At 37.6% G+C, this 12735-nt stretch overlaps 2 protein-coding genes across 3 annotated transcripts; one reads left to right on the plus strand and one right to left on the minus strand.

Moving 5' to 3' along the window:
* On the minus strand, positions 4894-5424 carry LOC109845657 (cell wall / vacuolar inhibitor of fructosidase 2-like). Its single transcript, XM_020414928.1, has one exon. It carries the CDS (start codon positions 5422-5424, stop codon positions 4894-4896), a length of 531 nt encoding a protein of 176 aa, XP_020270517.1.
* LOC109846455 (transcription termination factor MTERF4, chloroplastic) lies at positions 6253-10990 on the plus strand. 2 transcript variants are annotated; one of them, XM_020415690.1, is made up of 2 exons: positions 6253-7949; positions 10492-10990. In XM_020415690.1, the coding sequence occupies exon 1, from the start codon at positions 6388-6390 to the stop codon at positions 7861-7863; it is 1476 nt and encodes a 491-aa protein (XP_020271279.1). In that variant the 5' UTR covers positions 6253-6387; the 3' UTR covers positions 7864-7949; positions 10492-10990. The 2 variants fall into 2 exon arrangements, with proteins under 2 accessions (XP_020271279.1, XP_020271281.1); XM_020415692.1 differs by having other exon boundaries at positions 10514-10990.

A 12735-nucleotide genomic window follows, 5' to 3' on the forward strand; every position in this document is an offset into this window, starting at 1 on the left:
ATGATTCAATTCATTGATTAAATGCTTGAGTTCCAAGGTCAATCTAACTATCATTTTTAATTCTTTGCAAAAGCCTCAGGGAAACCCTTGATCGAGTACTCTGACCGCATTATCCTAAGTTGAAAAAAAATCCCGCCTCCTAATTTGCAATTGGGTTTTCTTTGATTTTGCGTAGGTTAAAATTTGGAATTAAGTTTGTTCAAATGGGAGTTTATTGAGAAAAAAATTCAATCAGCCTCACTTGAATCCTTCATTTATATGAATCAGGTTATAATATGAGTTTATTGCAACAAAATATATGTTCACCTAAAACTTTTACTATATATTTTGGAGAAATTATAATATAGATTTATTGCCACACGAAGAGCTCAATGGCACGTCGATCGAAGGCTACATTGGAGCTCGACTTCTTCGGGCCCGAGAGGATCAACGACCACCGAAGGTCCCTCTTACAACTATCCCTCTCAGTACGATATGATCACCATGATCTCTTTGTTTTGTTTACTCTTTTTTAATATCTTTGAGATTGGAGGCCTCTCTTTTTTTTATTTTTTTTATTTTTTTTTTATTATTTTGGATTTTACTCATCTTCTAGTTCTATTAGGTTTCTAGATTCACATAGGTTTTCAAATTGTATTTTATTTCACCAGATATTGGATTATACATGATCACTAAGTATAAATTTGAAAAGATTTTATCATCTATTCACTTATTTCTTCTCCAGGGTAAATTATAAATTAATAATTATGCCGAAATCTTTTCATATTTATTATTGTTTTGACAAGGAGTTGATTTAGTTTTGGAGGCTTCTCAATTCAGACAATGTTCAATATATGGGAATATTTCAATTTTAGGCTTTCTATATGTGAAATTCATCTTTCTTTTGGAACTATTTATACGTGTATTAATTTAGATCGACAATGATTATTTATGGTTTACTTTATTTATATGTGTATTAATTTAGGCAATGATTATTTATGGTTTACATGTACTAAAAGAGAAAATCAATGCCTAAGCTTAATGTTCACTATTCTTTTTTGCTTAAATATATAGGATAAGATTTCAAATTAAAATGGGAAACTTTGTGACTTGCAACCGCTTTATGCTATATATATTTCAAGGCTCATATATCGTTTTCTGTATCGTGGTGTAGTTACATAGGATGCCATCAAAATTGATATATGCTAGATATTTTTGGATATTACTTAGGGGATCTAGATAGGAATAGTTTTCAACTTGAGACGAACTTTTTAAAGGAAAATGCAAACTTTTTAAAGGAAAATGCAACACACTGAATGTACTGGGAAAAGTTAGCCAAAAATTAATACTAGGCCGTGCTTAGCATGAGCTAGTTAGACTATATAAAGAGCTATATTTTACTCTAAAAGAGCTATTGTATTCATTAATTAAGTAGCTATATTTCAGCTATAATGAGCTACAATATGCTTTAAGAGTTATGTTCTAAACAATCAAAAGTAGGAGATTCTAAGCTTCTATGTTTTGTTTTTAATATTATACTACTATAAAAGTGTGTTAGATGTTAAAATATTTTTTCTGAAAATACCTACCAAAACAAGTACATGCATCCGTAAAAACGTATACATGCATACAACTTGTCTTATCTTGTATTCTATCATAAAAGTGTGTTGGATGTTAAAATGTTTTTTCTCAAAATGTCCTCCAAAAATATATATGCACCAAAAAAAACATACATATACATACATGTGATACATACATGCATACATAAGATCATACTCTTTCAAATGAAACACATACACATACATATACATACATACATAAATTAAACCCCTCCAATTTCTTCTCATAACTCTCAATCTTATTGAATCACATTAATTATATTTACTATTGTTAGATATATTTTATAAACTATGGTAAAACTATTATATACTACACACAATGGTTAGATGTGACATTTATACTTTATCTATGCTCTAAAAAGTTTTGACATATATATATTTATTATTTATCTATGCTCTGAAAATATTTGACGATTTATCTATGTTTTATCTAATATGCTTTATATTATCTATATTATTGTAAAAACGTATTCTCTACTAACCAAACTATCGATTAATATTCTCACTGTTGCAAATGGAATGCTGACGTCCCTTTATGCTTAACTAACTGGTCGCTGACACGTGTAAAGTAGAGTCTGACCGTCGAATCCACCGATCGAATCGAATTATCAATATTGCTCCCATGAATTGTCTATAAATAATGTTTAACCCCACTGCACCATCAGGTACGTTGGATTAAACCCTAAATTATATTATGCATTCTAACAGTTTCTTTTATCTGTTACCGACTTGAGCGGCAGAAGGCACGCTAGAGGAATTCTCCTCCGGCCCTCTAACGTGTGTTATTTGTACATAGGTATGCTTCTCCCTCAAATTAACCGGTCGTCAAAGACCCCCAAACTCCTACAAATACCTCTCACTCACAACAGTTTGCGCCTTATTTGATTATTTACGACATAACATATAACAAAATCCATTAAAGATTCTATAACCCCCCCATTAATCACCAATTAATTCCAATTAGAACTACAACAATTCATTTTCTCAAGCGTAACCGCTATGGATCCCCTTTAAATCTCCACCATCTTCAATGAATAGACACTAATAAAAAACAGCAATCCGCAATCCGTCTTCTTCTCGCCATGACGCATATTGAAGTGTGTGTCTGCTAAGGCTGGTAAACGACCAAATCGAAGCCAACAACCACTTATTCAAATTCGGATTCAATCCATTTCTACATATACGAATTCGTGATCATATTTGAGTCGAACACTAAATGACCATTCAAATTTGATTCGACAATATTTATTCGCGTTCGATAATTATTCATGAATATTTGGTTAACAACAAACTGCAATTTCCCCTACATTATTTGTTTAATATTCGATATCCATCCGTCAATTATTCGAAATGAATAATTCAATATCTAATCAAAACTAAAAAAAATTGTAACTTTAAGCCTCAACTTACATTTTGATGAAGGGGTCGCAGGTTGGGGAGGTAGAGGTGAAGCCGATGAAGTTTCGTCGGGTTTGAGAGGTAGCGACTGATAGAGACCCCAATGGTGAAGCCGAGATGACTAAAGTGCTGATGAAGCCCGATTCGGAGATGAAGAGTCAAGATTCGAGGAAGGATCGAGAGGGAAGAGACCAAGACCGTTGAAACTCAAGGCCAAGGGGGTAAATCAGCGAAGGCTGAAAGAGACTGTGAGAGTGTGAATGATCGGTTGGCGAGAGGGAAAAGAGTGGAGCTTGAGTCCGCCGACGAAGGGGAAGAGGCCGGAGCTTGAGTGAGAGCTCTTGATCTGCCGGCGAGGGGAAGATCTGCCGACAAGGGGAAGATTGGTGGAGCTTGGGTGAAGGTTCGGCCGGCGGAGTTTGAGAGAGAGAGTGATCGGGAGAGTGGAGGCGGAAAAATAAATATGTTTATTAATTATTTGGTTCACTTCCACCCATAGGTACCCTTTGGCAAGGGTTAAGTCAGGGGTTAAGACTTAACCCCTTCTTAACCTGCCAAACATAAAAATTTATACAATGATTAAAGTGAGTTAACCCTCTATAATTTGTCAAATATAAACAATATAGAAGGGTTAAGCTAACTCCTTTAGGGGGGTTAAAATCAGTTAACCCATCAAAATAATGAGTTTACTAATAATCCTATTTAGAAGGATTATACTCTTATTTAGAAGGATTAAGAGTTAACCCTTCTAATTACAAAGAAAATAGTCAAAATCATTATTATTCTCAAACACTAAAAATAATCACAATAGCTAAAATAAAACTTCTATAATGGATTAATAATTTAGTCATTCGGAATATCAAGTAGGTTAAATGTGTTAATTATTATCCTTAATCATATTTCCTTAACCCTTTACAAAACGGGGCTATAGTGTCTGCTTAAAAAAATTATAAATAGGGTACCCTTATAAGTAAGTTATCTACTTTTAAAGGCAACAATTAAAAAAAATGAAAATAATTCAATTCTTAAAAACAAGACCATAATCAACGAAGAAAGTCTAGAGAATAAGAAAGTCAGATATATAAAGTAATAAATAGATAAATAAGTAAAACCAACCCTGTGCAAGTAGAGACAAAACGCTTGTAATGATTATTAGATTGTGGGCATTTGGATGAGCTTATCTATGGGGTAGTTTAAGCTTGTGTATATTTTTTTTGGGTTAACTACAGATAAGCCCCCTATAGTATCACTCATTTGCAAATACACCTCATACAATTCTATAGCTGCAGATAAGCCCCCTATAGTATCACTCGTTTGCAAATACACCTCATACAATTCTATTTGTGTGGATAGACAGCCTCAATAAATATTTTTGACCCGAATCAAAAGTTTTTGAGGAGACAAAATAAATCACTTTATAGTTTTACTAGTGAGAGTATACGCCCTCTTTTTTAACTCTTAAAAGAGTCGAAAAAGTTCATTGAGGAGGTCAATCCGCACTTATGGGGACACCACCGGGTCTATCCGCATAAACAAAACTGTGGGAGTTCTTTCCGCAACTGGGGCGCCAATATTACACTAGTCTTTGCTAAATTTTACTGGGCTAGATTTTGGAAGTGGCCCATTCTTATAACAACAGCAAACCTAAGATTTCTAAGAACATACTCAATTCAAAAAGAATATGTTTCTATCTATATTTTTGTAGGACACATAATCGTGTCCATCTTTTATATTCATGAATGAAACAAACAGGGACTTTCCCTTGTTTTCTGCTCCAAAAAGAAAAAATTCTTTAAAACAAGAGTTCAACATTTCATACACAATGTACTTGGGCTAGAGTACTGAATTTCCTTAATCAATCTAACAAAAAGAAATTACTAAGCAAAATAAATACCCTTCACGATATAATCAAAACAGTGATTTTCAAAGCAAGAGTAACCAATCTAGAAGCAAAACCATCCTCTTTTACCAACAAAGACCCCATCCCACTCTTCTTGAAAGCATCTTCACACTCAATAGGCCTCTTCCAGGCCTCACTTAGATTAACCAGAGCACCATCAATATCAACAGCTTCAATCTTTGCATTAGCCGACATCAAATCAGAGACCCCCACAGCGTAACTAGCCAAGCAAGAGTTTAGCGCTACCTCAACTTGAGGAGATGATATTAATCTCTCTTGAGCACTACTCATAAGCTCTCTTACTTTGGCTAAGTTGTGAGTGTAGTTGGCAATCGTCAAGTTCGTTGCTATGAGCGCGAGACCCTTCGCATCCGCGGCTTGGCTACTGGGAATAGCTTGGAGAGACGTCACGCAAAATTTGAAGTCACTTCCGGCTACTTTCTTGCAAGTGTCTTCCAAGGTGGCCAAAGCTAAAGAGAGGGTTTGAGAGATTGTGAGAAAATAGATGAAGATGTAGGCGCCCTTCATTTCTTTAGAAGTCTAGCGTCGTTGCTTCTCTACTACGTATAGTCTCTACTTATGGTGATCACATCCGTGAACAACAATGATGATTGATTATATGCTAAATAAATGTATTTATTTGTTCGTTTGTGTAAGGAAAGGAATCAAGCTGTAATATGATTTTCTAATAAAAGCAAAGGTATAGGTGTCACGTGCATGGAATCTCCTATAATCTATCAATGAAACGATCATACTGTCATTATTTATAATGAATACACGAATAACAATCTAATTACAACAACTATATGCAAGTGGGGCATTCCACGTCATAAACGGGATGGTTAAATTTCGCTAGCCAACCATAAATGATATAGATCACCCCATTCTATAGGGTGTTCTGATATGATTCTTGTGTTTAGTGTGCTCGTTCATGTTTGTGATCTAGTTTGTCTGATCAACCCAAGCTTAACCGTCTATTTTCAGAATCTGTATTACTGTAGAGGATTTTGGATTTTCTTCACTACTTTCTTTACTTCTCCATGTTGTTAACCTGATACATAACAGTTCGTTAGTTTTTATATTGAAAATGACTCTACATTATGAAATTTAAATTCCGTGTCACCTAATAACGCTCAAAACTGCGGGACAATTAGATCCATTTAATCAGTTTTATATTTTGGGTTGCCAGAGCTTGTCTTTGGAGTGGTTTAAGCTCGTGTACAGTTTTTTGGGCTCACGTTGGGATCCAGCCCACTTCTTGACAATAATATCAAAGCCCCTATTGCTGAGCAAAACTTTTATCAGGACGGCCCATAGTGGCCCAAAAACCCGCTAACCCTCGTCCTCAGCCTCTGCCTCTCCCCGTCTTCTCTCGCTCTCCAAAACCCTGATCTCTTTCTAACTAAAACCCTAGCAAAAAAGAGGGGAGAAAAAAAATAATAATCCACGCACGCACACTCTCTTTCTACTGTCATTCCTACAATTAATCCAATGATCGCTCTATCCCGTCGAAAACCTCCAATCCAATTTCTCCTCTCAACCCTAAATCATGCTTCAACCCTCCAAAACCCTAAATTTCTCCCCCAAAACCCCAACTTTTCCTCCCAGTCCTCCCCCAAATTCCCCGAGTACGAGATGCCCTCGGTAACTTGGGGAGCGATCCACGGCCGCAAAGAGCGCCTCGTTTCCCGCGTGATCATCTCCGACTACCTCAAATCCCTCGGCATCATCCCCGACGAGCTCGCCCCCATCGAGCTCCCCTCCACAATCGACGTCATGAAAGAGCGAATTGAGTTCTTGACCAAGCTCGGCCTCACCGTCGACGACATCAACAACTACCCGTTAATGCTGGGCTGCTCTCTCCGCAAGAACATCATCCCGGTGCTTACTTACCTCCAAAAGATCGGCTTTCCGAAGCCCAAGCTCGGAGAGTTTGTGAAGAATTACCCTCAGGTACTGCATTCTAGTGTAATTGTTGAGTTGGCCCCTGTCGTTAAGTTCCTTAGAGGATTGGATGTCGAGAAGCAGGACATACCTTATGTGTTATCTAGGTTTCCAGAGTTGTTCGGGTTTAAACTTGAGGGTACGATGAGTACTTCGGTTGCATATTTGGTTAGCATCGGTGTTTCGCCTAGAGATATCGGGCCGATGGTGACCCAGTTCCCGTATTTTCTCGGAATGAGGGTCGGGACGATGATTAAGCCGTTGGCTGAGTTTTTGATTGAGTTGGGGATTCCGAAGAGGATATTGGCGAGGATGCTAGAGAAAAGGACTTATGTTCTTGGATATGATTTGGAGGAGACGGTTAAGCCGAATGTGGATGCTTTGATCAGTTTTGGAGTGAGAAAAGAGGTGATACCGATGATAGTTGCACAATTTCCGCAGATCCTTGGATTGCCATTGAAGGCTAAACTGTCGACTATGCAGTATTTCTTTAGTTTGAAGCTTAAGATTGATCCTGAGGGGTTTGCAAAGGCATTGGAGAAGTTGCCGCAGATTGTTGGCTTGAATCAGAATTTGATGATGAGGCCGGTGGACTTTCTTAGGGGGAGGGGGTTTTCCGATGGAGATGTGGCTAGAATGGTTGTCAAGTGCCCGCAGTTGCTTGTGCTTCGAGTTGAGGTGATGAAGAACAGTTTTTACTTCTTTAAGAGTGAGATGAGAAGGGGAATGGAAGAGTTGTTGGAGTTTCCTGAGTATTTTACTTATAGCTTGGAGGCAAGGATAAAGCCAAGGTACCAGAGGTTGGCGAGCAAAGGGATTCGTTGTGGGTTGGGGTGGTTCTTGAATTGTAGTGATCAAAGATTTGAGGAGAGGTTGCAGGGTGATTATATTGAAGGAGAGACTTTGGGGCCTTCGTTTGTTATGGGTGGGAAATTGGATATGCCTGGGAGCGAATTGGTATCTGATGAAGAGGACGATGAGAGTGATAGTGAGGTGCTCTATAGGCGGACCGTTCAGCTTTAGAGATTGGTGTTTTTGGTGTTTTGCGCCTATCATATTTATTTCCGGTACTAGAATATTGATGCTTTAGGCTGGTGCTGGCTATATCTGTAAGTTGTATACTTCACTTTTTTTTTGGTAATGAAAGGAACTGCTTTCTGTTTTCCTTAGTGTATTTACCCAGCCAACTTTGTCATGATATTAGAATCAGAGTATTGATGAATGTAGATAATGGATTAGATGTAAGATACATGTTTCACCAATACGTTTGATGTTAATGTTTCACAAAATTTAAAATATTTCACATGGTTTTACATTGGACTTTAGAAGATCAGTATTTGATATCCCTCTAGCCTCTATTCACAATAGTTATTAATACATAACTGATAACTTGAATAACAAAGCATTAATGTAACTAATAAGCTAAATTCTAGCAATTTGGTTATTGCCTTTCCCACAACAGTATGTTTCATTGTTTTGTCTCTTTGTAGGAGGGAGTTCATTTTCACAGGTTTCACAGGTTTTCTCCAGAAACTGTCTTAAAAGTACAAAAGTATGCCTTAAACATACAACATCGCGGTGTGAATGACAAGTAGTAGTATAGGTTTATATTTTAAATCTCAATTTAGAATAAACATACATTTATAGTCAGACATGCATGCATGACTAGTGTTCATATTTGAGCACAATATAAACCACAATTTTTTTAGCTCAGAAGACTACCAGTTTTAAGGTGCTTACATCTCCAACTGCATCTCAAAATGGAAACTTTCCTAAAGATACCGGAAATTAGTTGAACTTATTTTTTCGGACAAGAGGGATATTTAATTATGAATCAGATCAACTAACCTCTGGGTTGATGTTATTTTCCTAAGATCAACCAACCTCTTAAAGAAGTAATAATACCGGATCACATTCAAGATATGTGTCTCACTGATGTGTTCGATTTCAATGATTTGTTAAGTCTAAACATTTTCACATGATTTTACATTTTATCTTTTGGCTAGCAATCCTATATTCAGAGATTAGGTTATTAATGAATGATGACCATCAATAGCATGCCACATCGTAGCAATTTGGTTCTTGGGTGTTACTTTCTTGACAAATACATATGTCCCTGCCAAGGGATTCATATTCCAATAATATTCTTTTATCTATGTAAGTCTGTCCTAGCATATGCTGGTACTCCTTTCCTTCTAACAACACTAATAATTTTTGTTGCACACGTATCTGCTATGGTGTTAGATATTGGGTTCTTTTGACCTTAACTGAAATAACTTGCTCTTTCTGTATTCTTTTGTAGTTCTACTGCAACTTGACCACATCCACTTTGTTATCTGTGCAAGTTTATGTTTGAATCTTCTTTTTGGCTTAATTCGCGTACTGTCCAGACCATTCTGCTTTAAGTGCCTTTGCATCATCTTCTTTAGCTCCTTTTAAACCTGATTGGTCATGCTCTATACAAAATTTGAAACGGCTCTATATCACAATGCTAATCGATGTAGTAGAATTTTTGTGGACAATCTTTTCACATTATTAAGACTATCGACTAATGTGTCTGGTATACTCTTTCTAATCCTCAGATGCTGTTGTATGGAAAAGTACTGGATTTTATAGTTTTGGTACATGGCTGCGAAATAAACATACTTGCAGGTGCATTAGAGTATAGGTTTTGGATTGTAGGATTAGGTTTTGGGCTATTAGACTACAGGCAATGGCATTATAGATTACAGGATCCTGTTTTAGAGAGAAAGAAGGTTGAAGCCTTAAATCTTCATAACTATCTTTCTTCTCTTCTCTACCTGTCTGCATCTTGTCCCCCTACCTCGCTCCTAGTCTCTGGTCTTTCGAGGTTATCTCATCAAAATGGAGAGGTCACAGAGATTCTTCCACTTTCGACATTGCAGCAGCAGCACAGAACAGAAGTATCAAGAGCAGAAGCCCAGTGCATGTATCAAGAAGTGAGAGGGAAGCGAAGTTTGCTGTATATGGAATACTGTGGACTGAGTTATTATGAAGTAGGAAAGCTTAAGTAAGCCCATCTAATGGATTTAGGCCTATTTGAGAAGTTATTGGACCGCAATAAAACCATTTTCTGATTCAAAGCTGTTACCCTGAGGTATGGTGTTATTACGAGGTGGCACTGGAGGTCTGTATATCTACACAGGTAACCTTGAGATTACTAATTGTAACTACACGGGTGACCTTGTAGCCTAGACGAAAAACAACTCTTAAGGGTTACTCCTGTGACAATGATCAATAACCCTGGGGTTACCCATGTAGATACATAGACTCCAGGGTCACCCATATAATTACATCATGTCACAGCATATCAGGTTGTAACTAAGCCTACAATATAACATCAGATGCAGTCATGGTGCTATTAATGTGAAAAGGATATAGGGGACTTTTTATATTAAAAAATCTATATGGGCAGTAGAATTTTATGGGCTCAACATCAATTTTAAAGTTAATAATTATACTTCTTTTTGTACGGTTTGCAATGATTTAGAATTTTACCCAAGCTGATATTTAGTTGTTTGCATCAACCTGTATTGTTTTTTAACAACTTTATGCAGCGAACATACTGATTTAAAATTGATAATGAGATATGTATTGTCTTTTCCTTCCTCCTACGTGTTTTTCCTATAGAAGACACTATTTTCGTTGTTAGGGAAGTAGTAGATGCACAATGCATGTGGAGCTTCATCCTCCAGAGTCAATAACAAGACATTCGAGGAAATTAGATGCCACTTCCAACCGGACAGAAGAGCCAACACTCAATCACTCAAGAAAGTTTGCTCAATCTGTGTCCTAAAGATGAGATAGCCAGCGTGTAAAGCCAAATAGCGGAAGCTCTTCAGGATCAGTTTGTGCTCCTGGCTAGCTCGAGGAGGGACCGTGGCTTTGTCTTTTATGGTGCAAAATAACCTCCAATAGCTTCAAACTAGCTCTACAGGCCAAGGTATGTAAGGTTTTATGCTCGCAGCTAATAAGATCTTGTAGATTATTTGTAGTTGTGTAACATATACAATGGCTAAAATAAAGCCGTTAACATCAGCTTCAGTTTTAAGAACTGGGTTACCTATGTTTTGAGTACAAGTCCTCATAATTAAATCCACAAGTGTACTTACTGAACTCGGCCGCGACTTTAAGCATTGGTTTTGTCATTTTTCTGATGAATTCAAACTTTCAGGTCAAGCTCAAGCAACAGCTTCCTGTTGCCAATTAAGAAAAATTATGAAGCTCTAGGACCAGATATCAAAAGAGAATATGTCTATTTGTTTCACCTCTTTTTCTGGTACTTTTTATTTTCCTCCTCTATTTTTCTAAGTAGGATCTTATGTATGTGATATGAATGTGTTCACAATTGTAGGTATCATAGGTGCGGAGATATCATCACCGAAATGTTCCTCTACGCTTAAAAAAATGGGGCTTCCACATGGGACTTCACATGAGTGTACTAATGCTCATCCTTCTGTTTAGCCTAAATTACTTAATTGTCTTGGTTTGGTTTGGTTTTTAGTCAGCCCATAAATTTACGATGGTGTCCCTAGATTTGTTTCTTTCTTTGGCCCGTGCCATGGTTACTATGGGTGTGTGGCATGATATAGGAAAACAAGGAATAATTGGGGTTTCAAAAAATGTTAGGACGTTCTGAGAACCTCAAGCGTGACTCTTGTCACTAGCTTGTACCAGTTTTGGCCTTCCTTCTCCCTTTAAGTTTCTCATTTCTCCTAGTATTAATGCGTCAGCGTTTGGACATCCATGCCAATACTCTCTTCAATACACTTACCATTTTGTCCTAAGCTCGGTATAAAGCAATTTTCGAGCGTGTTTGGCAAGTGGTCGTAGCGGCTTCTTCGACATTTTTAGTAAATGGTTTTTTTTAGCTTACAAGCCATCGAAAAAATAAGCTGGGTGTAGCCCGGTAGCCAAACTTACGTTTCACAAAATTCCAAGCCCCATTTATCTCTCTCCAACCCATGGATTGTTTTGTGGTCGTTTTAACAGTAATGATAGATTTTAAACCGCCTATTTGCCAAACATTACTATTAAAAATGGATTAATTATCCGTTAATTACCAAACACTTTCGCTTGTAATCTACTTATTTATAATTTATTTATGGATTATAGGCCAAATAAATTATAATTGAAAGTCGCCAAACATGCTCGAAGTTCTCTTGACCTTTTTGTGAATGGATTTGTCAAGATTCTTTGAGCAAACATATAGATTAAGTGGGTTATTATTATTAGGAAGCAAGTGATCCGAAAATGGTTCCTAAAACTTTCAACCAAGCGCAGGGCCCTTGAGTCCAGCTCCTTCAGAGCTGTCTGTTGAGATGTCACTGCAAGCAGTAGCTTTTGGTGTTCCTTCATCTTATAATTACAATAATGCCATTATCTTCTCTTTCTCGTTTCCTTCCTCACCTCAATGAGGAGTGGCAACCTTGTTATTCTGAGGAATATCCTGGGCAACAAACCCCCCCTCACGCTGCATAAAACCGAGTTAGAAATACTCGCTTCTTCCCGTCTCTTTCCTAATCCCACCACCCGACGCTTTCTTGGACTAATTTGCCACTACCTAGACATTATTCTGTCCGTTACCGAGCCGACAACTAAGGGCATTTTAGTCATTTTGCAGGACCCCCCGCGCCCTCCTTAAAAGTATTCACTCATCGAACTCCAGCCATCTGAACACTTAAACTCAGTAGCACCACTACCGCCACCATTTCAATGGACTCCATCAAGTCCTTCAAAGGCTACGGCAAAGTAGACGAGGCCGAGGACCGCGCATTCAGGCGTAAAGCTCGATGCCGCCTCATCGCCATCGCCCTCTCTGCCATCGTCCTCGTAGCGATCATCACAGGCGTTATCGTCACCGTCGTCGTTAGT

The sequence above is a fragment of the Asparagus officinalis genome, chromosome 6, assembly GCF_001876935.1.
Source record: "Asparagus officinalis chromosome 6, Aspof.V1, whole genome shotgun sequence".
NCBI classification, from domain to species: Eukaryota; Viridiplantae; Streptophyta; class Magnoliopsida; order Asparagales; family Asparagaceae; genus Asparagus; species Asparagus officinalis.